Genomic DNA, 25,392 nt, shown 5'->3' with positions numbered 1-25,392 from the left:
CAAGATTCCAACAGAGTCAGCTAAAATGGCGAAAAATTCAAACCAGCTATTTGATATATAAATCAAAATAAGACATGGCTTAATTCAGTTTTCTTACTGAATTTATGTGAGATGTTTTATTTGTCCTTAGATTTAACCTGTGGATTCCAAATTTAACACATCTGTGTATGATCAAAACTAAGCTACAGTCCTATTTTGTAAATAATGAACATTACAAAGGAGTGCCATTTATAAAATGTCTGTAGGCCACTAGAATTAGTGCCATATGATATTTGACAATGCAAATGAATTGAAATAAGTTTTTTCCAGCATAGTAGGGATTCCCAATGTCTAGACCTGAGATGCCAAGTTTTTTTTTTAATTAAAAATAGCATTTTTTAATTTCAATACATAGGTTCTATAGCATTAGAATCATAATAAATCACGTTACAGTCATAACCAGAACAATTAAAGTGGATGATTACCATGCTGAAGCATATTAAAAGAACATTATCAAGCCATCTGATTTATAAATGTTATGTCAAACATAGTCATAATTAGGGAAATTTTACCTGCAAAAACCCCTGTAATTGATCTTCTACTGAACCAATACTCTATCTCCTGGGTGACATTTCACTCTAGGACTCCTGAATGAGTCAGAATGTGAACGTCAATTAACCAGGCACTGGCTACAGATGAACATCTGCTCTGGAGAGGGAAGCGAGCTTCAGAAAAGGTTCCTCTCTTTGCTCTCGTCTGACTGGTGTACAGGGTGAGGAGTAAGTTTCGGTGCTTAGGTGCAAGTGATGGCAGTGACCTACAAGGGACCCACACGAGTTCATCAACAGGGGTCAGGAGACTCACTGTGTAGCCTGCAGGTTAGTTCTCAAAGACTTAAGTAGCCTTTGGATGGCACACCAGGGCTAGAGAAGATGTGGCCAACACTTGCTCCCTAACAGGGCATCTCCTGGATCATCTCAGGCTCACATGGAACAAGCACACAAGCTAATGATGCACGAGAGCCACAAGGGAAACCTCAGTAAGTTTTACAGCAGCATCACAGAGGCTATGATCGACACACAAGATGTAATAAAAATATAATTTTTTAAAGTACAGGGGGTGAGGGGAGTCCTATATGTCTGGAAATAGACCTGTGAGTTAAAAAATAAAATCAAAAGGGAAACTGTAACATATTTATAACTGAATATCAATGAAGATACTACCTGTCCAAATTTCTTGGAATACAGCTAAAGCAGTACCTAGTGGGAAATGTATAGTTTAAACAAATTTACCAAGTTATAAGCAACACTGAAAACAAAACATCAAAAAACAAAACTCAGGAAAATGGAAAAAAGAGCAAGGGAGCATATCCAGTGTGTAATTTTTTTAATTCTGAACTCTACTGAGATAGGTTATTTTCCTCCAGATTTGAATGGCATAAAATGTGTATCCATGTGGTTGGGAGATGCCGTGTAGATTATAAGACGATGATACATCAGTGTCTTCTACTCCTGCTTTGTACCACTCCCACTAAATCTCTTAAATAGAAAAAAATGGCAGTCAACAGAAAGTGTATTTGCTTAAGCAGCATCTCACGTAAAAGCGCAAGAGAAAATGTGGTCTGGGTTCAGTTAGAGGCTTCTGTCCAAGATAATGGATTCTCTGGCTAAACTTTTGGCAAAAGCATTTTAAAGAGAGCCTGCACCCACCTACAGCTGCCAGTTTAATATGTCTTGTACATATTTTGTTTCCAGCTAGGAAGAACCCTGAGGAGCCCTTTCATGAAATTTGTAGCCCATGCAGTTTCTTTTACAATCTTTTTGGGACTGTTAGTTGTGAATGCATCAGACCGCTTTGAAGGCGTTAAAACCCTGCCCAACGAAACCTTCACAGACTACCCGAAACAGATCTTCAGAGTGAAAACCACACAATTCTCCTGGACAGAAATGCTCATCATGAAGTGGGTCTTAGGTAAGCAGTCACTCTGTCCTATATTCTCTCCTCCACTAATGATAATAGGACATTACTAAACTCTGACTTCTGAACCTCTTCCTCTCCTCTTGAGTGCCCTCTGGCAGGCAAAATGGCAAGCAGATGACCAATACGGAAGCCAAAGTCAGCTTCTGTATATGCTGGTGTAGAAGACGCACAAACCTTTAATATCAATCCCAATTTCGGAAGAAGATGTTTGGAGGACATGTGCTACATACTTTTCAATACACATGTATTGAAAGTGACTATAAAGTAGACTTGCATGGGAAAATGTATTTGAACCATTTAAGTGTAGTCTATAAGAAGCCTCAGGAAGTCAAGTTTTGTTTCTAGTAAAGAGTATAAAACTTCAAAGCTTAAATGATATTTTTTATCACTGACTACTAATATAGAGTAGAATCTTGATGATAAATATAAATCTAAAAAGTTAGGGGAGTAACATTTTCTCACTGTTTGTGTTAATGAACATCAGGACCCTGTGCAATTCCTCCCTGCGGTGATATTTTGTGCTGCCAAGGTCTACCACTAGAATTGCCAAAGAAAGTGTTCCCAATTTCCCCAATGACTAGCTAAGACCATCTCTCTTTTGCCTACTTCATAAGAACTATAAATCAATAAATAAACTAAAATGGTAAAAGCTACACCTGTATAGGCAAAAGGTGACAGAGGTTTTTCTAACACTGAAATTTGCAAAACTGATTAAAAAAAAAAAAACATTAGACATGGAGAAAAAAACGATTAACTGTAAAAGCTATAATCAGTGGCACTGTACATAACTAAAATCTAATCAATAAATTATAATATCTGTATCAAAAAATATGAATTTGATCAGAATTTTTGAGCAAAACAAAACTGAAGACAGAACTGCAAAATTTCATCTCTGCAGTATCACGATGTGTTCAATTAATTAAACCACCCTAATGGTATGCACCCCAGATTTTTCTTTTGTCACAAAATTTCAGTATTCGTATAATTTTCACTGTGTTTACATTAACAAACATGAGTAAAACTGTACACAGGGTCAAAGTGTGTATGCCATCAATCAACAACATCACAAAAAACTAAGTACTTGAACACAGCCCAACACATGACCTGCTGCAATTAAATCACATAGCCTAAGTGAGCCACAAGAGTCAAACCACATGAGAACATCCTACAGATGGCCAAGCTGAGAGCAATGGGGATATGGACTCTGGGCTGGGTCTCTAAATAGGAAGAGGGAGATAAAGGTTTGATCCAAAGGACAGAGACAGGAAAGCATACCATGCTTACCAGAGGCTTTCCATCAACCAGCAAGTCTATGACCAAAGGCTCATTTAGTGGAGTCACCAGCACTAAAGCTGTAGAGAGACATTAAAGCCTGCTGCAGTGAGTTCTGGGGTCTAACTTTCACAGTTCAAGGCCTATCCCAATTCTCCCTAGTATACCCCCATGGATAAACTCAACACTTTAACACTGCAGTGGACTGAACATCTGTATCCCCCCCCCCCAAATCCATATGTGAAACCCCTAACCCCAATGTGATGGCATCAGGGAGTGGAGCCTTGGAAAGGGATTAGGTCATGAGGACAAAATGCTTATGAATGGCCTCAGTGCCCTTGTTAAAGGGTCCCCGAAGGTACCATGTGAGGGTACAACAAGCAGTCTGCAACCCAGAAGAGGGCTCTCACCAGAACCCAAATATGCCTGGCAATCTAATTTTGGACTTCCAACCTCCAGAACTGTGAGAAATAAATTTCTGTTTATAAGCTACCCAGCCTGTGACTTTGTTATAGCAGTCCAAATTGACTAAGACAGAGATTCCATTTTTTTAAATATAATTTATTGTCAAGTTAGTTAACATACAGTATATATACAGTGTGCTCTTGACTTTGGGAGTAGATTCCCATGATTCATCGCTTACATACAACACCTAGTGTACATCCCAACAAGTGCACCCCTCGATGCCCATCACCTTCCCGCTCCCCCACCTCCCCATCAACCCTCAGTTTGTTCTCTGTATTTAAGAGTCTCTTATGGTTTGCCTCCCTCTCTGTTTGACACTATTTTTCCCCTTCCCCTATGGTCTTCTGTTAAGTTTCTCAAATTCCACGTTATGAGTGAAAACATATGGTATCTTTCTCTGACTGACTTATTTCACTTAACATAATACCCTCCAGTTCCATCCACGTTATTGCAAATGGCAAGATTTCATTCTTTCTCATTGCCAAGTAGTATTCCATTGTATATATAAACTACATCTTTATCCATTCATCAGTTGATGGACATCTGGGCTCTTTCCATAATCTGGCTATTGTTAATAGTGCTGCTATAAACACTGGGGTACATGTGACCCTATGAATCAGCACTCCTGTATCCTTTCGATAAACTCCTAGTAGTGCTATTGCTGGGTCATAGAGTAATTCTATTTTTAACTTTTTGAGGAACCTCCACACTGTTTTCCAGAGTGGCTGTACCAGTTTGCACTCCCACCAACAGTGCAAGAGGAGGTTCCCATTTCTTCACATCCTCACCAACATCTGTTGTTTCCCAAGTTAATTTTAGCCTCTCTGATTGGTGTGAGGTAGTATCTCAGTGTAGTTTTGATTTGTACTTCCCTGATGATGAGTGATGTTGAGCATGTTTTCATGTGTCTATTGGCTATCTGTCTCTGCAAAAGCGTAATACATAGAACAAAAACAAAAACCGTAACTCACATGTTGGGTTTATGGATAAAACTTAAAGAGTATTTATGGCACCAATCACTCACCCACCACCTTTCCCACTGGCCTCCAGGGAGAAGACTGTGGTGAATGTGACCTAACTTGCTCTTAAGTGGGTAGGTAGAGCTACCATATGTTACTGAAGTATGACTTCCTCCTGATTTCTCATATTTCTCTTCCTGGATATCAGAGCACTGTCCCAATAAGAGGCATGTATCTCCAGCTAGAAAGGACCCAACTTCTATAGCCTAGTCTCAGTTTCCACCCATCAAAGCAGAGCTGAGTTTTTAAGACTGTTATATGAAAAGTACTGGGGAGGAGTGGACTTGTTGACTTATTACCTATTATATTTCAGGTAGAAGATTCTAACCACTTTGTCTTATTTAATTTTTGTCAAACTTTTTATTATGAATAATTTCAAGAATATATAAAAATCAAGACAAGAGTATAATAAAACCCATGGACCAATCTCTCATGTTCAATAACTAGGAAATCATGGCTAATCTTTGTTTCATCTATGCCTTCACTAGCTCCCTTCCCCCAATGCTGTAGTATTTTGAAGCAAATCTCAAGTACATATCATCTACAAACATTTTTGTGTGTATCACTAAAAGATAAGTTCTCTTTTTTCAATCTTTTTTTCTTTCTTCAAGTTCACTGATACTTTTTCCTCATTGTCTGTGATTCTAATCCCCAACTGGTGAATGTTTCCTTTCAGCTATTTCCCAGTGGTTGAAATTCTCTTTGGCTCTCTTTTTATCTTTCATTTCCTTCTTCATGACGTTTACATTTTCCTTTAAGTCCTTGAACATACTGGGCATACTTATAGTAACTGTTATAAAATCCTTAACTCCTAATTCTATCATTTCTGTAATTTCTGGGTTAAATTCTATTACCTAATCTTTCTCCTGACATAAATCCCATCTTCCTGCATCTTGGTGAGTTAGTAATTTCTGATTGAATGATGGGCACTTGATATGTTATGTTGTTGATCATCTAGATTTTGTTGTCTTCCTTGAAAGAGTGTTCGGCTTCATTCTGACAGGCTATTAAAATTACTTACAGATGAGTTTGGTACTTTTCAGGCTTTCTTACAGTGAATCTGGAGAAAATTAACCATAAGGATTGTTTCTCCTTATACTATAGAGACACACATCTGGAGTCTCTACTAAATGCCCTGGATAATCAACAAGGAACCTCAACTCTGGATGGTTGGAGCTCAAACATCTCTCCATTGTGGGTGAGCTCTGGAAACTATTCAGCTTGCAGCTTTCTGGCTGTTAGTGGAGTTTTATTCTGGGCATTCATAACTTAGTATTGAAATGTTCAAAAAGACCCCTATGTAATTTTCTGGACTTGGTGGTTTTGTTTTTTGGTTTGCGTCGTATCCTTCTCTCTGGGACTCTGCCACACAATGTCTAATTACCTCTGCCTTCCTGAACTCTAGACTCTGCCTCTTCAACTCAGTAGGACTGCCTACCATGCTTCTGGGATCCCTCTCCATGCACTGCAGACTGGAATGTGCCACCATAAAGAAAGATATGGTGATCAAATGGCTTACTGTGCTGGTTTCCCTTTACTGAAAGACCACTGTCCTATGCTATCTCCAATGTTTGAGGATAGTTTCTTTTTTTCTTTATCCCTTTTCTCTTTTCTAGTTTACTACTCCCATCATGTCTGGTAATAGAAATCAGAACTCTTTTTTCTAAAACATAACCACAAACATAAAAAAAGTTTCATAATGATTTTTTTTTTTTTTTTTGTATCTTTAAATACCTAGTCAGTACTCAAATTTCTCTGATAGCGGAGACAAAGTGAATAATGACCTGAGTAGCTTGCTTCTCTCTTCCTTCTTATCTGTTCATATTTTACCTTCTCAGAGTAGTTGAGCAGATAACAGCGTGTCCTCTCATCTGCCTACTCTGAGAAGATGAAATTTTAACAGAGACCTGAAGGTAAGCTTTGCAGACATCTAAGAGGAAAGCATTCCAGACAAAGGGATCAGTATGTGTTGAAGGCTTGGATTCAAGGGAACTGCAAAGAAACCAATGTGGCTGAAGCTTAGTGAATGAGGAAAGAACAGAGATGAAGTCAGAGGGATAGGCAGAGTCAGATCACGCAAGGCCTTGTAGGCCATCGTACACAGTTTTGATTTTATTCTGAGCACGACAAGAAACCATTAGAAAGTTCTGAGCACAGAAGTGACATCATCTGACTTAAGTTTCTGATGGGCTTCACTGACTGCTATGTACAGCACAGAGGATTCTGGAACAAGAAGAGAGGCAAGGAGACCAGTTAGGAAGCCAGTACATTAATTCAGACAGGAAATGGTTTGTTTTGAGGAGGTGGTAGGTGGTGATTACATTCTGAAGATAAAATCGATAATATTTACTTTTGGATTTTGTGTGGGGCATAAGAGAAAGAGAGCAGTCAAGGAAAATTCCATGTGTTTTAGCTCAAGTAATGGTATAATAGAGCACCATTCACTGAGACAGGAAAGACCAGGGGAGGAGCAGTTTGGAGAGAGACAGCAGGAAAGGAAATCAAGAGTTCAGTCTGAGATACCTATTAGACAACCAGGTGGAAATGTCAAGGAGCACTTGGCTATACATGTCTGAAGTACATAAGTATATAAGGAGAGGCTGGTGCTGAAGACATAAATATGAGCATGTCAGTATATTTAAAGGAAATTACATGCAATCACCTCGACTGTGAATGTGGTCAGACAAACTGAGGACCGAGCCCTGAGGCGTGATGATACTTAAAGGATGCAAGACGAGAAGTATCTAGCAAAAGAGATTAGGTAAGAGGAGAACCAAGAGAGTGGTGTTGAAGTCAATCAAAGTAATAACTGTGTCAAGAACCAGGGAGTGATGACTTATGTCGAATGCCGGCAGATTAAGTCACATGAGGCCTGAGGCCTCACCAACAAATGTGGAAGCAAAGTTCCGGAGTAGTCAGAGGGGATGGATTCCAGTATGCAAGTGGAGGACATAGACTTAGCAGGGCCATGAACTCCTCATCCAGTATAACAGGAGGGAAGCCGGGGTTGAGGGCACAGGGCAGGTGGCTTGCTTGATGCAGTGGTGGGAGCAATGTGGAACTTCTTAGGATATTTCTCCTACTTTCTTCTTTTCTCGATAAATATTTTCTAGTTATTAGGCATTATATTATGTATCAGGCGCTGTACCAGATACTGGGGAAGCAGTTGTAAAATATGACTAACATGACCTTATCCCTAAATACATTCTGGAGCTCTTTAATTATTACAAAGTACTACTAATCTTGGAGAGAAAGATTCTGAACACTGTGTGCACTGCTGGCACATCCTAAAGTCTACAGTCTGATTTACCCTCTGCTCAGACATGGAGAGCCTTGAAATGGCAGGAGGCCTATACTGACAGAACTTTGAATTCTACTTGGGCGGGGAAGCCTTGATCGTCTAGATACACAGCAACACGGTCTTTTCTCCCATAACTATCATACGAATGAATTTGGGACTTTGGACAGATTGATTATAAAAACACCATCATTCCCTCTACCAAAAGCTGCCCTAGGGCTGAAAAGAACCTTAGGACCCTAGCAAGTTCAACTTGCTCCTTTCATGGAGGAAAACGTTGGCCACAAAGAGGTGAATGGCCTTCTCCAGGTGGCCTGCTTCTACTCTTTGAACCCCCAGGCCTCAGTAAATTCTCCGCACAAGACCTAGAGTGATCCACTTAAAATACAATCAGGTTTTTTCACTCTCAGCCTCAACACTCTTCAGTGGCTCCCCATCTCCCTCAGAGTGACGCCAGTGTCATTACAGTGGCCTACAAAGCCTTCCACCTCTTCACCCCACTTCATTTCCCACCACTTCCTACCTCACTCGCTCTGTTTCGGCCCCACTGGTTTCCTTGCCTCACACCATTTCTACCTCAGAACCTCTCCTGGGGCTGACCCTCTGCCTGAGAGCTCCCCCAGAGAGTGCATGGCTCATGCCCTCACCTCCTCAGGTCTTCTGCTCTAAAGTCTCCTTCAAAGCGAGGCCTTCATAAACCAACCTGTTTGCAGCTGCAAGTTCTTCCACCCTGTCCTCCAGTTCTCTGTGCTCCTTTTCCTCCTAACAGTTAACACCTCTGACAAGACGACATGCTTTCCTTTGTTTCTTCCTGTCTCAATGATGTTAACATTTCTGTAATCATGTAAATGTGTAGTTGCCCCTTTCCATCCTTTGCTATCACCATCTCCATCTGGTCATGTGGTTTTCCCAATGACCTCTTTCAAGGACCATGTCGTGTGACAATGCTCTAGCTCACTTCCCCAAGCCTCTACTCACACTGGGCAAGTATGCTGTTCCTCTTCTGCTGTACAGTTCTGCGGAAAAGTCAAACCCAATGAGAAATGTATTCTGCCTTCACTCTAGATGATTTAGGTGACTACCAGCAGGAATTTGGGAAGAATTCAATCCCAGAGAGTTAAAACACAGGGTGGGGGCCACAAGGAGACTAAGAAACACACCGAGAAATGGAAGAAAAACCAGAACATGGTATTGAGAAAAGTAGGAGTGAGGAAGGAGGGCTAAATTTGCCAGTAGACATGTGTATTCTGTAGCACTGTCAAACGAGCTGCTTTCTGGGGGCCTAAATGAACCAGGGACCATCATTCCTTCCAGGCCAGAGAACCTCCGATATCAGCTCATACCGTAGGAACCTCCTTCCTGCCTATCAGTATCAGTAGCAACTCTGGGGTAGTTGTTAACAGCTTATGATATGTGGCTTTTCAATTGGAGATTGGGGCTCCAGAGACACTCATCAGAGGACTGTGTAACATTAGTGGTGCCCAAAAAGCCATTGGGTTTGGAGCGCAGGAAGCCTCTCCACAACGCACGCCATTTCTCCATCAAGGAATAGATTCATGTCCAAAGACCTGTTCTACAGCACTCTTAGTCCCTGGCAGTGTTTTCTAAAATAGACATCCCAGTATTGAAAGTGAACTGGAGATATACATGCTCAGCATAGTAAGAAAATACATTTGTGAAAGGGCTGTAAGAAAATACTTGGGACTGGGTGTCAGGAAACCTAATCCTGTGTTCCTTTCCCCTCGGTGGCCCCACCTCTCTGAACTTTAGTTTTCACACGGGTAAATTGTGAGGATCAACCTCTCCCTCACTCCCCTCACCCAGGGTTATAAACTCTTCAAGGACAGTGCTAAGTCCTGGCTCCAGAACCATACGGCAAGGTTTGGCCAAGAATCATAACATTATATGTGCTGAGTTCCTCACCTAATTCATTCTTCTGATCATTTCCCCATTTATTTAGGTAAAATTCCCAAGCAGATTGCTCCAGTCAACTTTCCAAAGTTTCTCCCAACAAGTCAGACCACGTAGCTACTCTGCTTACCATCTTTAGGGGCTATCTAGCTGCTCAGAGTGCAGTCCAGCCTCCTCCTCATGGCCTGAAGGAAGGCTCTTCACTGACCTTCCCTGCTGCCAACCGCCAGCCCCACTCCCTGACTCTTGGGCCATACTCAGTCTCTTCAGGCACGCGGGAAGAGCCTGCTGTCCCGCACTTCCATGCCCACTATCTAGAACACCCTGCCAGTCCCTCCTCCCTCACCACGCTAACTCCTGGTTCCTCACACCAAGTGTCCCCTCCTCCACGAATTCACTCCATTCAGTGAACAAATGGAAGTTGTTCCAGGCACCCTCCTGGGTCGCAAGATCGGAACACTGACTGCTCCTATCCCTGTGTCTGTGTCTCCACAAACAATCTCTGGACATTTTTATTACAGCATGTCACCGGGAGTATTCATTATTGCTTATGATACATTTGTCTCCAGCGCTAGGCTGGTCTTGCTAAGGAAGAGCTGACATCTTGGTTATTGTATCCCCAGGATGGGGACTGGTACGGAGTCTGCACTCAACAGTGTCTATTAAGTGGGTGGAGGAGTTTCCTAACCAGTGAGAGTAAGCTTGTGCCTCCCAGAGGGTGTGGTAGGTGACAGCACAGTGGGCAGCAAGGGTCCTGAACTGCCTGTGTGGCTCTGGACAACTTACTTGCCATCTTGGCATGGAGGTTTTTTTTACCCAGAAGGTGCAGATTAACTGCAGTTTAACTACCTCTCAGGCTGCTAGGAAGGTGTACTGGGGTCCACCTGTGCTTAGCACGGAGCCTTGGCACTTGCACAGTAACTGTCAGCAACTCAAATGAGAGAAGAGAAACAGGATGAGTTTTGTTAAGAAAAATTTAAATCTATTAACCTCATCTCCCTGCCTGGAAAACAGCTGAATCCCAAACGTGTCTGAGGCCCAGAATTGTTGCCAAGACCTGCCATTGAGATAGTGTTTGCGTGTCAGGGCTTGAGGGCATATTCTCTCTCCCTCCTGCAAGTTCACAGAACACCTACATTTTGGCCCGGTAATGAGAAGGTGACCTGAAAGAAAGACAGTCCCCCCAGGAAGTGGTCTGGGAAGTCTGCTCTGCTGAAGACCCTGGGGCAAAGTACGGAAAGCCTTGGGGCCAAGACCATTGAAGGAATGCGCACTTTTAAGTCCCTGAGGATTCGGAAGGGGGAATCCCTTCTGAATAGAATCTGAGGCTCAGGATGGGAGGGAACCACCTTTTGAACTGTCAAGCTCCATCTCAGCCTGCAGGCCATTATTCAGAACCTGCCCAAATGTCGCTATTCATTTCTCCCAAGGCTTCCCAGCATTTCCCAGCCTATTCCACTGTCACCCACCCCCCCCCCCCATTAATTTTCAGTGACCTTGTTCTCTGGACTCCAGGCGTCCAGAAATGAAGGGGATTTTGCTTGAAGGAGGCTCCAGTACCCAGCATCCTTACCCCTGAGCCCCGGGGTTTTAACACTCCTCTGAGGGACAAGCTGGAGGAAAGGGACCATGATACCCAGCATGGATATAAAATGCTGAACCTTGGAAGCAGGGGGCCTAATTTCACTCACTAAAGTACTTAATTTCACACATTTCTTTTTTCATTAAGCATTCCTGCTGCTCAAACCCTTGGGCCCATGCTACTTTTACTCATGGCCTTGGAATAATTTAAATTAGCCTGGGTGAGTTAATATTTAAATCTAGTAAAATTGATGAGGGCATTTGACTATGGAGGAAATGATTTGCAATGCCCAATGAGGAGCTACTAGATTGGTCAGAAAAGTCAGTCTTCTATAAACAATCTGCTTTTCAGATTCCCAGAGCTTTTAGTGCTTGAAATTACCCCAACACCCAATATTTTAGTGCTTGTATCATGGAACCAGGCTGGAATACTGGCAGAAAAACCAAGCAGCACTCGGAGATCTTAGTGGATCCGAGATTTATTTACCACCGGCGGGCTCAGAGGAGACCGTTTCTCCAAAGATCTGAGCGCCAAATGCAAGTGGGGAGGGTAACTTACAGTTGTCAGCCTCCTTATCTGTGGGGGTTTTCGCGCACGGGGCAAATGAAGGAAGAAGAACCCGGAGGAGGGGTCTCCAAGTAGAGACCAGAGCTTGTTTTAGTCCCGTGGGCCATCTTTGGCACAGTATTTTATTCATCTCTCCAACGCTTCATATACCCAGTAAGTGGCCAAGCTAGAACCTGAACCCAGGACTTCCTGAATTAAGGCCAGGGATAGCCTACAACTTGCCTAGTGCCCAGCTAAAAGCAATTCCACTAAGACACTGGGAATTTTAATTTGAGGGGAGACAAAAACAATAAACATTACTTCTCCCAGCCTATAATGGTTTTTCTAAACACATTTTTAAAACATCTATTTGAACTGGCACAATCGAAAGTGATTTCAAGTGTTAAGACAATTTTTACTTTGCTGAACTACCATACAAATTTTGAACAGGGAAGCTTGAGAAGTGTGGCTTGATTAAGAAACAGAAGGTAAGGGATAAACAGACGTGTAATCCTTTGGGATATTTCCTGTTGTGGGGACTCAGATTTGAAACAGACATGCGGATCTTAGAATCCACTGCTTCAAACAAAGCCACCACTTGTCTAAACAGCCTTTCTCCTCAGAAAAACATTTGGTTTCAATTCCTCTTATATAATGGACCATTTTCACCAGAAAAGGGAAAACTCTGATTAAAACACTGCCTGGGCAGGGGTGCCCGGGTGGCTCAGTCGATTCAGCGTCTGTCTGTCTCCAGCTCAGGTCTTGATCTCGACATTTGTGAGTTTGAGGCCTGCCTCGGGCTCTGTGCTGACAGTTCAGAGCCTGGAGCCTGCTTTGGATCCTGTCTCTCTGCCCCTCCCGCACTTGCTCTCTGTCTCTCAAAAACGAATAAACGTTAAAAACAAACAAACAACAACAACAACAACAGTCTCTGGGCAGAGTAGAGATGATCCACTGTGGCCAGACGTGGGCCTGTGACCAAGTCATCCATGCTCCAGTGCCCATAACTCTTTGTCTGCTCCTAGTTTCATTCTTATTTATTTATTTTGAGGGAGGGAGAGAGAGAGAGCACGTGCGTGCTTGGCGGGGGGGGGGGGGGCGGTGGAGAGAGAGAGAGAGAGAGAACATGGGGGAGGGGCACAGAGAGAATCCCAGAGCCTGTCTGCTGTCAGCACGGAGCCTGTCGTGGGGCTTGAACCCACCAACTATGAGATCAGGGCCAGAGTCAGACGTTTAACTGACTGAGCCACCCTGGCACCCTCCTCCTAGTACCATTCCTGACTCCAAGGTTTTTAGGCAGGTGCATCCTCAAAGGCTACCAAATTATAGTGTGGTCATCTGCTAGTGTGCTTGGGTTTGACGTATGGAGGAAACAGAAAAGGGAACACCAGCAAACGGCCGGGGCGGAACTATTCAGGGAGACCAGCATTTGCTCAAATCCAGGATGTGCAGTAAGAGATCACAGGAAGGTCTGACAGCCTGGCCCTTGAGTCCAGACTTCATCTTAGGGACGAGGAGTACACTGCAGGGGCAGGTGACCATGATCTGACCTGTACTTGAAGAGGTAAGAACATAGAACTGAAAAACTGAGCGTCCAACCGGAGGAGGGTCTGCAGAACTGTGGTGATTCATGGTGACAGCCTGAGGAGTTGGGGCCACAGGAAGGAGTAATGGGCAACGGTGGGGCTGTGAGGTAGGGGGAGATGGGGCGGCCAACTTGGGATACGTGATATATCTGGCACTGACAGGACATCCACATATAGCAGTCTCTCTGCATAGCAGAAATGTAGCCTTGAAGCTCTGAAGAAAAACAGCAAGTTATTTACCTGTGCGACATTTGCAAAGAAATGAAGAATGAAGGTTAGTCAGGGACAGAGGGAAAATTGAGAATGGCCCAACTCTTGGAAAGCAACAGCCTTTAAGGGCTGTGGGACAGGATGAGGACCAAGAAAGGAGGCTAAGGAAGAAGAAGAAGGCTGTGGGAAGGCAGGCCGCCATGTCTGATGTGCAGAAGCCAGGGCAGTGCTGACCTCTTGGAAGTGAGGCATTGGTGAATGAAACTGTTTCACTAACCGACCACTTAGCAATTCTTTTACTACATTAACCTCCTAAGTATGCAGGCCAAGTGTAGTACATAGAATGGGCTGGTACGACGTCAAGTCTTTCCCAGGTTTGAGAGGCTATAAAACTCCTTAATGTCACTTACAAAATATTTAAGAGTCTTTTCCACACAATCCTGGCTCTGAATCCATTTTTTAGTTCTGAAGAGGCAGAATAACACAGTGGTCAAGACACAGACTTTAGGGACAGGCCTTCCAGATTCAAATTCCAGATCTCCTGCCTCCTAGGTGGGCACATTACAAATCCCTCTGCCTAAAGAACATTCGCTGTGAAAACGAGATAACAACAGGATGTACTTCACGGGGTTGTTCCAAAGATTTAACTGAGATAATAAACACATACACATACACCAAACAGTGCCTGACACATAGTAGGTGCTCAGAATGTTACTGAATCATTACGTTTTAAAAATCTAAGCCAATTTCGTTTTAAAGCATCAGTGAAGATAGAGAATGACAGTATTCAATATAGTACAAGGCTGTACACAAGCCACATATTTAATTTAAAATTTCCTAGTAACCTCATTATAAAAAGGCGAAATTAACAATATTTGATCTAACCTAACTTACCTAAAATAGTGTCACTTCAACAGGTGATGGCTATTAAAAAAATGAAGTATTTTACTTTTTTTTCTTTTTTTACTAAGTCTTTGATACCTGGTGTGTTAGAATACACTTACACAGCACCTCGCATTCAATTGGCCACATTTCATGTGCTCTATATCCACATGTGATTAGCGGCCATGATATTGGCAGTGCAGATATAGAGGAACATATATCAAACTGTTAACTCTGGGTTACTTCACAAGGCTGGCTTAGAGGTTAGGTAGGGGAACTAACAACATTTTGTTTACATACTTCTACACTGTTTAATATGTTACAATGACGAGATACGTTTTTAAAACCCAGTTATGTTATTTAAAAAAATTATGAGAAAACTAACAACCCAAAATTAATGTTCACTGAATCACAGACATATAGAAGGTGTTCGAATGTGGGAGTTAGGACACCTGGGCTCCAGGCCATATGTGGGACCTTCAGAAAGCCCTTTCCCATTCCTCGCCCTCAGTTTCCTTCCATTTCATTTAGAAAGGGATGTTTCCTTAAAACCTTTCAGTTCTTAAAATGCACAAATGTTGGATACTATATTTCTCCTATAATGCCTCCAAGAATCTATGAAAGAATGAGAACTTTCTCCTCAATCCTGGAGAAGGTTTAGCTGTAAACAGAGGGGCAGGTAATAGGTCTTCTGGCGATCTGAGAATTTCCTGTCTCTAAATCGGCCCTCGAAGATACGTTTCCATTTTGCCGCTGGCTATCGAGGTTCTCAGCTCTAAAGAGCTCACATGTACATTCACACCCTGGTTCCCTCCGTGCCCCGCTGTGGTCACAAATGCCAAGGGAAATGGAAAATGAGACTGACCTTCTCACTCTCCCGCAGGAATGATTTGGTCCGAATGCAAGGAAATCTGGGAGGAGGGGCCGCGGGAGTACGTGCTGCACCTGTGGAACCTGCTAGACTTTGGGATGCTGTCCATCTTCGTGGCCTCCTTCACCGCCAGGTTCATGGCCTTCCTGAAGGCCAGCGAGGCCCAGCTGTACGTGGACCAGCACGTGCAGGACGACTCGCTGCACAACGTCTCACTTCCGCCGGAAGTGGCGTACTTCACCTACGGTGAGCCAGAGGGCGCTCTAGCGAGTTCTGCCTTGTGTTCCCGGGGCGTGGCCCAGGGCCCTGAGCTCGGCTCCACCTGCGGATCTGCTCCAACATAGCCCAGCTCCCTGCAGCACAAGCAGCTCGGTAGAATGTGCAATTAGTGACTATAAGAAATGAATTTTTGTGTGTTTAGAAGGATAGATTTGTTTTGGAAAGGCTCTTAGAACGTGTTCTGGGAGATTTTTTTTTCCTTTATTATTTTTTTTAGAGCGTGAGCAAGGGCACGTGCGAGCAGGGGAGAGGCAGAGAGAGAGAGATTCTCAAGAAATCTCCATGCCCAGCACCGAGCCCCTCTCGGGAATCGATCTCACAACCGGGAGACCGTGACCTGAGCTGAAATCAGGGATCAGTCGCTTAACCGACTGAGCCCTACCCAGGTTCCCTGCTTTTTTTTCTTTTCTTTTTTTTTAAGAAAGATTTCATTTCTGATGTGGCTCCAGGAGCAATAAGAGGAAATGTATAGATGAAAGAATTTTCGTTCTGTGTTTGATCCCTGTATTTTGTGCAGAGATAGGCCCTCAATTGCCCAATCCAAACGTTCTTTTCTCATGGCAAAATTAGTTTTTTTGGAGATGACTTAATTCAAACCACAAGGCCATATGGTGGGAGGTAGTAGACTGAAATTTTAGGAATAATAAGAGTTACAGCATCCATTTATTGAGGACTTGCTAGGTGCCAGGAACTGTACAGACATTTTAAACCATAAACTCCAATCTTTGCAAAAGGCCTCAAAAAAAGGGGGGGAGGGTCTTTTCTGCCCTTATTTTCAGATGACGAAATGGGCTTCCATGGCAGGGCTTACAGTGTTCTCAGAAATACAGGAATACCTTGGATAGCAAGGGATCCTGGCCCAACATGAACTGAAAACCATTCAGAATGGCATGGTGCTTATGTTTCCAGGCTTTGGAGTTACACTTAGATTCAAATTCTACTTCTACAGCTTAGTCTGAGATTCTGTTTATCTAACTTTTCTGAGCCTTTATTTTCCCAAATGTAAAACCAGGAGAAAACCTATGTCAGAAAGTTTGTTTTAAGTAAGTGCATAAGAAGAATTTTGCATTGTGCTCTAAAAATATTAAAGGTTCACTAAATGGTAATAGTTATCATCAATACTGCCTATAAGGTCATTTGCCTGCTCTAACACTGTGCTTTCTGTACTAAAAGAGAAAGGGAAGTGGGGAGAAGAAACAGATTTGTGTTATTGTTACCTGGAAACTAGTTGAATAGGCATTCATTAATGGCAGCCACTACATTATGAAAGGTTTGAATGTCAAAAGTCCCTGTTACGTGAAGTCACACGGCTCCTGTGACCTCTGAATCTTCACAGTCAGGTAAAGCAATGAGCTGCAGAGGGCTGGCCATTTAATACAGCTGTTGAGTTGCTACCCATATTCCATATGGATTGTGTTACGCAGATTGTTACATGTAAATGTGGTAAGGAAACACCTACTGAGAAATGGCGAGTCTGGTAGTATTATAAGCCATTCGCTTTTCATTTGTTGGTTTAGCAAAATTAGACTTGTTAAAAGCAAAATGGGCTTGTACGTTTTCTCCTCTGTGCTATTCAGGGCTCATCAAAGAAAGATAAGAGAATCTTGATACTAAATTGGACAATTTTCTTTTTTATTATTATTTTTGAGGAAGAGAGTGTGAGCAGAGGAGAAGGGCAGAGGAGAGGGAGAGGGGGAGAGAGAGAGAGAGAGACAGAGGGAGAATCTTAAGCAGGCTCCATGCTCATCATGGAGCCCTGCAAGGGACTCTATCTCACAATTGTGAGATCAGGAACTGAGGTGAAATCAGGAGTCAGACACTTGACCCACTGAGCCCCATAAATTGGATGATTTTCTTTTCTTTGAGAGAGAGAGAGAGAGAGCAAGCATATGCACGAATGGGGGAGGGGCAGAGAGAGGGAGAGAGAGAGAATCCCAATCAAGCTCCGCATCATTAGTGCAGAGCCCTATGCGGGGGCTCAGACCCACAAACTATGAGATCATGATCTGAGCCAAAATCAAGAGTCAGAGGCTTAACCGACTGAGCCACCCAGGTGCCCCAAACTGGATAATTTTTTTAATTCCCTGATTCAGGCTGCAATATTGTCCACTCGTACCTTCTGTTTCTTTTAAGGATTGTGTTCAGGTCTCACCCAACTGCCAAGTACTGCACCTTGTTGCCCTTGCTTCGAGGTTCACCCTGAGTCTTGGAAATGTCTTGGCTCTGTCACAGTGTTCGCTTGTGCTCCAGTTGCTGGGCAAGACAGCCCCCTTGTGGCCATCCGGGCAAGTGGTACCTTCCAACCTCTACAGCTCTGAATAGACAGATTCCAGTTTTTCAGGTTGTGATAGGACAATCTTTCTCAAGGAAAGAGCTCCAAAAAGAAGAAAATCCCTTTGTCTGAATTGTCACACTGCTGTCTGCTTTCAACAATCACAACTCTTACAAGCCAATGTAAATAGAAAACTTTTTCACTAGAAATCCTGACCTGATCACCAGGGTGGATGACAGCTAAATCTATCTTACTGCATTATAGAAGCAGCTTTTATTATTACAGTTAAGGTTTCTACGGTAAATTATAGGAGGGAAAAAAAGAAATCCCTTTTTGGTGTTTCTTGTAGAAGTCAAGTCATTTCATGTTACCCAAATGTGTTATTTATCCTTAGAGAGTGACAGATACATTTGAGAAACATAATGTGTTCTCCTTACTTGTCTTTCCTGGACTTCTGAGTTATGACCTTGATGAGAACATAGAGTCTATAATTGTATTGTATCTCCAAATGTAATTTAGAATGCACTCCATGGAACTTTGTAGCAAACAGAGGCCTGGCTTCCCTTACTAAATCTTTCTTACTGCTCTTTATTATTATAATTGTTTAACACAGTCTAGCTTTGAAAATAAAGAAAAAGTTTCCTCTTCTTCCATTTCCCTTAGGGTGCCAAGAATTGCTATGTAATCTCCTTGCTATCTGCATTTACCTGTCTCTGAAAAAGACCCCATACCCCAAATCCAATCTTTAAAATGGCAATAATAATATCTACTCTACAGGACTGTCACTAAAATCACAGCTAATGTACAGAGTAAGGGCTAATTTAGGTTTCTCAATGTTTCCCAATTGATGTTTCACTTAGCACTTCTCAACAGGGAGACTCTTGGCTTTTTTAGCCGAACAATTTTCGTGCTACGGGTCTGTCTGGAGCGATGCGGGATATTAGCATCCCTGTAATCCTCCTGCCCCAGCTTCGTGAAAACATCCGACACCCACATACAGTTCCCCAGGATGAAGGCGCCGCCCTCACCCGAGAAACACTGTACGTGCCGACACGTAGCAGGGAGCTTTTCAGAGACAGACGCGGTTCCTTGCGCCATTAGAACTGCAATAGGAACCCTTCACAGCTCTGTTCTGCTGCAGGAAGACACTCGGGGCTGCTGAGACTCACATCAGAGACCACAAACAGAAACCTGACCGCCCAGGACAGGTCCCAGGACTCTGGCCACCTGGGAAAGCACTCTCATAGCAAACCTGGATGACTGGTCACCACTTTGGAGACCCTAGCTCAAACACAGAGCAACTCTTCCAGACACACACTGCCTGAGGAACAAAACCCCAGAACGTTTTCTCAGGCAAGATCCTTCAGATTGCCGGCCCTCATGGGTGCTCATCTGTTTGGATTTGTGGCTAGTCCAAACTTGTGGTATTTCCTTCAGTCATTTAACAAACACTTATCAACACCCATCGGGTGCCAGGCCCTAGGCTGACTACGCACTTTACATCCATGATTTCATTTTACCCCCCACTACAGCTCTCTGAGGTTGACGAAATTACACCCAGTTTGCAAATGGAGAAAATCCGGCTCCAAAACGTTAACTGACTTGCTTGCGATCACACAGCATCTGCGTAGAAAGGCCACTGTCAACCTCAGGTCTGTCTGACTATAAGCCCGTACCCCGCCCCACCACCTCCTCGTGACGCTTCCCCAGTGACTGGAGCAGCCCCTGCTTGTGGAGCTCACACAATGGTAGGGAGGACAGAATAGGAAGCAGCACGGTAAGTTCCATGACAGAGGGTGCACAGAAAACAAGGGAACCAAGGGGAACCGGGAGCCCATCTCAGTTTGTGGGAGTCACACAAGCCTTCCTGAAAGAGATGTCACTTGAGCAGAGTCTTAAAGGATGACCGGGAATGAGGCGGTCTTAAAGTGAGGGAAGAGTGCTCCAGCCAGATGGACTAGCACATTCCAAGAGGGAAGGTGTGGTACCTTCAGTGCATTGGAATCAACTTCAAGGGCAGGAATGGCAATGATGAGGTTAGAGGCCTCTAAAAATGCCTACCTGGTTTCTCCGCCAGAAACAAGTCACTACAGCAGATCCTGCCCCCCCCTCACCCCGCCCCACAAGTAACCCGGATTATTTTCTTTCAGCCAGGGACAAGTGGTGGCCTTCAGACCCTCAGATCATATCGGAAGGGCTGTATGCCATCGCTGTCGTGCTGAGCTTCTCCAGGATTGCATACATCCTGCCAGCCAATGAAAGTTTTGGACCCCTGCAGATCTCGCTGGGGAGAACTGTGAAAGATATCTTCAAGTTCATGGTCATTTTCATCATGGTATTTGTGGCCTTCATGATTGGAATGTTCAATCTGTACTCCTACTACCGAGGTGCAAAGTACAACCCAGCGTTTACAACGTGAGTAACCCAGGGCTCTCCTCGGAGGGTCTCCCTGCACCCCACCCCCACCCCAGGAATCTTTAGGAGTCTCTTCCAGGTGGCCCCTGGCACAGACTCATGTTTCCTTGGTGTTTCTACAAATTAACAGCAACTTGATCCGAGGGCAGCTTAGAGTTCAGGTTCTGGAGTTGAAAGAATCCAGTTTTTACTCTGTATTAGACCTTCATTTTTGCCACTTACGTTCCTCAACTTCTCTCACCTTTAATTTTCTCTTCTTTAAAATGAGGATAAAAATAATAGCTGCTTAATAGGGCTAGTCTGAAGATTCATTGCAAGGATACAGCTTATTCTCAATACATGAAAGCAAGGACTATTACTACCGTTCTTGTATTTGCCTGTGTTGCCTAAAAAACAGAGCCCAGGGCCAATGTTGCATGCCAGCGCTTTACTGGAGAAAGGCAGTTACAAGCCAAACAAAATAAGACTGAAGGAAAGAGGAAAGTGGGGGGTGGGAAGGAGAGCAGATACAGGGTGCTGACCTAGCCACCATCTATCACAACGTACAGCATGGTCATGACATACTCTCTGGGAAGATTATATGGAAATACCACATCTCAGAATAGCCCCTCAGGATGAGAAATAGCCAGTTGATCAGCCACAGCCTTTCCATCTGCTATCTTCCATTAGTCACATTTGAAAACAAAAAGATTCACTCCAGAGGACACGAACTCACCTAGCACCGTGAAGACAGCCCTGGGGGAGCCATATCCACAAAGCATGAGAGATAGGTCTGCGTGTCGGTACGCTCAGCCGCCCTCTGCACCTGGCCGGGTGAACCAGTGACAGTGCATGGACACTGAACAAGTCCGGCGACATCGTGTGCATCAGCAGCAGCTGGGAAGGCCCAGGCAGGGAGGCAAGAGGCATGGGTACAAGCAGAGGCAAGGTGCTGTCAGGTCGACTGACGTTAGGGTCCAGTAGCAGCTGCTGCCCGCAGAGCAAGATAGTGCCGTGGCCTCCTGCGTGGAGGTGGTGTTGGAGCTCACTGAGCCTGTGTCCACGCAGACCCAGGGCTCTTACCCTCTGCGGGCGATGCCAGGCAGTCTCCTGGAGGGCCATCAGTAGCATGAGCAGTGGTCTAGTGGAAGACTCATGGAGACCTGAGTTTACAACGTGACAAGGGCGTTTACTAGCTGACGGCCATATGCCAGGTCACTCGATTTATCCATGCCTCTGTGTCCTCACCTGGAAAATGGAAATGACGCTCTGCCTTGTTCAGTATTCCCTTTAGGAATACTTGAAGTGGTTGTGCAAAGGGCCCACAGCACACAAGTATTACTGGTCTAGGTCTTCTCCTTGGCCCACCCAGGCTCAGAACTTCCCCCTGCTTCTTCAAGCTCCCACCGAGAATCTTGAAGGAAGGACAGTCAGATCTCCAGGCAGAAGCACAGCAGCTGGGACCTGCAGGGCCAGCACTTCCTGACATGGGTCCCCAGGAATCCTAAGTGGCCCAGAATTTGTTTCCCGGCCAGTAAAAATGGCTGAGCCCAGCCACTGAGGTTCCCTGAGCAATTCCCAGCTTGCAGCCCTTCTCCTAGAAAAATCACCTATCAGGGGAAGACACTTAGCGCCGAGAACCCAAACCAAGAACAACGAGCACACTGTACCCCTGAGCTCAGAATCATGGACTCGGCTGCCCGGCCCACAGGACCTACCTAGAAGGGCGGGACCCTGGTGCTGCTGAGCCACAAAAGCGGTTACTCTCTGGCACAGAGTAGTTTGTGTTTACAAAGAGCAGGTGCCTAGCCCAGGGCTGAGAAACGTGCCAGAGAGATGCCCGGCTCTGCCCTCAGCCCACAGCAGCCCAAGGCTCAGACAGACCAGGTTTCAGACTGAGCTCTCCTCTTCCCAGAGGGGAAGCGGGCCGTGTGGCCTTGGGCAAGTGCTTAAATCCCCTGGGCCTCAGTGTCCCCAGGTCTGAAGTAAGAAGACCAAGATGACCAACCTCACAGGATTGGTATCAACAGTATCAAATGCAGGGCATGGTGTACAAGGGAGCTCCAGTGAATGGCAGTGGGGAGTAAGGAAGCGGGGGAGGGTTCACTGCAAGAGCAGACACCTGGGTACCGATTTGGCTAGACAGGACCCTTTCTGAGCAGCAGCCTCGTTTACAAACTGTTGTGCAGATGAGGCCAAGTATATTATTGAATCAGCCGGACTACTTTATATGACTCCAATACTCAGTGATTAGCTGTTGCAGGAACGAAATAAGTTTGAATCACCCGAAGGCAAGTTCGCTCTAGATCCGCTAGATGTACCCACTCAGCATGGGATGTGGGGGTTATTGAACAACAGTCACGATGTCCACCAATGAACAAAGGCTCTTAACGCTCTTTGGTCAGGCCTCGGTGTGCCTCCTGTGTTTCCAGTCTAGCACAATGCCTCGTGCACACAGTATGGCTCACTAAATTCTTTGTGAACAAGAATGACGGAATGAACAGGGGAAACAAAGCCAGGTTCTAGGCAGTAGAGTTATCCAAAGACTGGGGATCTGACCATGTGAACTTCTGTTCCTTTTCTCAGAAAGGACCCTGGGTATTCTGTGCAAGCCCTCACCCTGTTCCTCACAAGGAGCCTGTACTACTGGCCCACAGTTGCTCAGAAGGTCAGTGCCAGGACACAGGAGAAAATGAAAAAGGTCAGACCTAAGAGCAGGGCTCACCTGGCCACAATTCCCAGCTAGACGCACCACCGCTAATCTCTAGAAGGAATCACTGGGAATCAGGAAAGTCATGGGAACAGATGAAAGCAGAAGAAAGGGGCAATGCGGTCGGCTTGTTCCATGTCCTGGGAAGCGAATGGAGACCTTCCAGACACGAGAGATCCAACTGAAGAGGACCCAGGCCCTCCAGGATGGGGAAGGGAAGAAAAGGTGTGGCAGAGGCAAGCACAGTGGAGAAAGGACAGGGAATTTATGGCCTTGGCGATTCCTAAAATGGGATGTGCAGCTGTCAGGGCATGTGATTGGACAGGAAACAGTCAATAGAGCGGTGAAGTGGAGAGGAAAGAATGGATTTTTGTAAATGTCATCTTTCACCCTTTGACTGCTCTCTAGGGTGGTTCCCCTAAGAGATCTTTGATAAGCAAAAAGCCACGTTAGGATAAATGAGATTTGCGCTCTCAGGGACTCAGAACTGTGTACCAACTATGCTGGTGGTAAAGTTGAATGACCCCCTCTCAGGTGAATGTGTGCCCGTCCCCAGGCCACCCTGCCTAGCTCCAGATCTTCCCTCTACACCTCCCACAGGCTGGGGGCTTCTCTCCTGTAGAATTTGGAGCTTGTAGGGTAAGATGGGTCCCCTCATCTGCTTCTAAAGAGTCAGAAGACCCAATCCTCCAGAAAGGAAATCTGGGCTGGAACACACTGCAGGCATCACCCCTCCCTTCGCTGGTCCCCCAGTCCCACACCTGCCATGTTCAAGGACAGCTGAGGTTCCTAAAGGCTGTTCAGAGCCCACTTTGGAAGTCGGCTGTGAGGCACCAAGAGACAGCTGCCCCTTCAGAGCCCTGCTCACTGCTCACCCTAGGGGTGCAGTCCCAGTTTAGATCACAATAGCCAGTTCCCCCTGCATCTCACCAAGTTACAGGCTGTCCCAAATGACAGGCTGGGAACAAAAGGAAAGAGAACAAAGGTTTCAGAGCCAATTGCAGACCCTCAGGCCTCAGCCCAGACCTGAACACCCCCCAAGTGTTTCAGTTCTTCCCTCCCCACCCCAAATTCCCGTTCCATCCATCCAGCAGACCTCGGTGAGGGGGTTAGAAGAAAATAGACAGACTGAACTATTTCTGCTCAGGTATGAATCAATGCACAGTAGGAACAGTCTTAAGTGAGATCAGTGGTTCTCAAACCACGTAACCATCTAGGGAAACGGCTGAACTGAGGACTTCCAAGGTCCCACCCCCTAGAGACTCTAATCGCAAAAGTTCCAGGGCAGGGCCCAGAAGTCTGGATTCACAAGCCAGTGGGGGGGCTCTGTGAAGGTGGTCCGAGGGCTACAGGGTGACAAACGCTGATGCCATCCAACCTCATTACTCAGATGGGGACAAAGAGGCTGCTCTCAGCGGTGTGTATTTCAAAAGCAAAGGGCTTGTTCACCTCAGTACATGTCTCATTGGTAGACTCTCAGGCTCTGCAAGTGGGATTTGTTTTTGTAAGTACGAGTCAGAACAGGTAGCCAAATCCCATCAGCTCTGGAGTCCGATCCTATGAACACTTGGCAACGTGTCAGCCTCCGTCCACTTCAGAACCCAGGGCACTCTCAAAGGGCTGGGTTATTTTTCTCAGTCGCTTCTGTGTCGGGGCGCCGGCTGAAGGGGGGCAGGGACGTGAGGGCATGGGTCATTGGCTGGTGAGCTGGGCCTGTCTGGGCATGACAGATAGTGTACCTGCTGGCAGCTCATTATCTCTAAGCCGCTCCTATGAGAAACTGTGAATGACCGAAGGGGAGGAAGAGACAGCGCTCAGACAAGTTTTATGCTCTCAGAGTAGAAAATCAAAGTATTCCAAGACAGGGGTCAGGAAGTAGAGACAAAGTTGAAGAAGTCGCCAGAGAGTGCTCTTCTTTAAGCAAGTCTTTAAGAAAAGTTGCTGATTCTGTTAGGAATTTTGTTCTTATTACGAACACATCTTTAACTTTATCGTGGAAGTCAGCAGACAAAGAGGATCTGCCTTTTGAGGGGGTTGTTTTGAGATTTTCAACTTACAGACTGTATGGAAACCATGGGGTTCCAGCACTCTGGTTACAGTGTTAGAGAGACCAAAAGCCCTGGGCTCGCTGATGAA

General features: G+C 44.9%; 1 protein-coding gene across 1 annotated transcript in view; it reads left to right on the top strand.

Annotated features, from left to right (window-relative positions):
- TRPC7 (transient receptor potential cation channel subfamily C member 7) overlaps positions 1-25,392 on the top strand; it is a 139,548-nt gene that overhangs the window by 88,036 nt on the left and 26,120 nt on the right. The window contains exons 5-7 of the mRNA XM_045489791.1: positions 1,734-1,950; positions 15,614-15,847; positions 20,303-20,567. Of these exons, the coding sequence (XP_045345747.1) occupies positions 1,734-1,950; positions 15,614-15,847; positions 20,303-20,567 (716 nt within the window). The remainder of the gene's footprint in view (positions 1-1,733; positions 1,951-15,613; positions 15,848-20,302; positions 20,568-25,392) is intronic.

The sequence above is a fragment of the Leopardus geoffroyi genome, chromosome A1 (assembly GCF_018350155.1).
Source record: "Leopardus geoffroyi isolate Oge1 chromosome A1, O.geoffroyi_Oge1_pat1.0, whole genome shotgun sequence".
NCBI classification, from domain to species: Eukaryota; Metazoa; Chordata; class Mammalia; order Carnivora; family Felidae; genus Leopardus; species Leopardus geoffroyi.
This window is presented reverse-complemented; position numbering and strand designations above follow the sequence as displayed.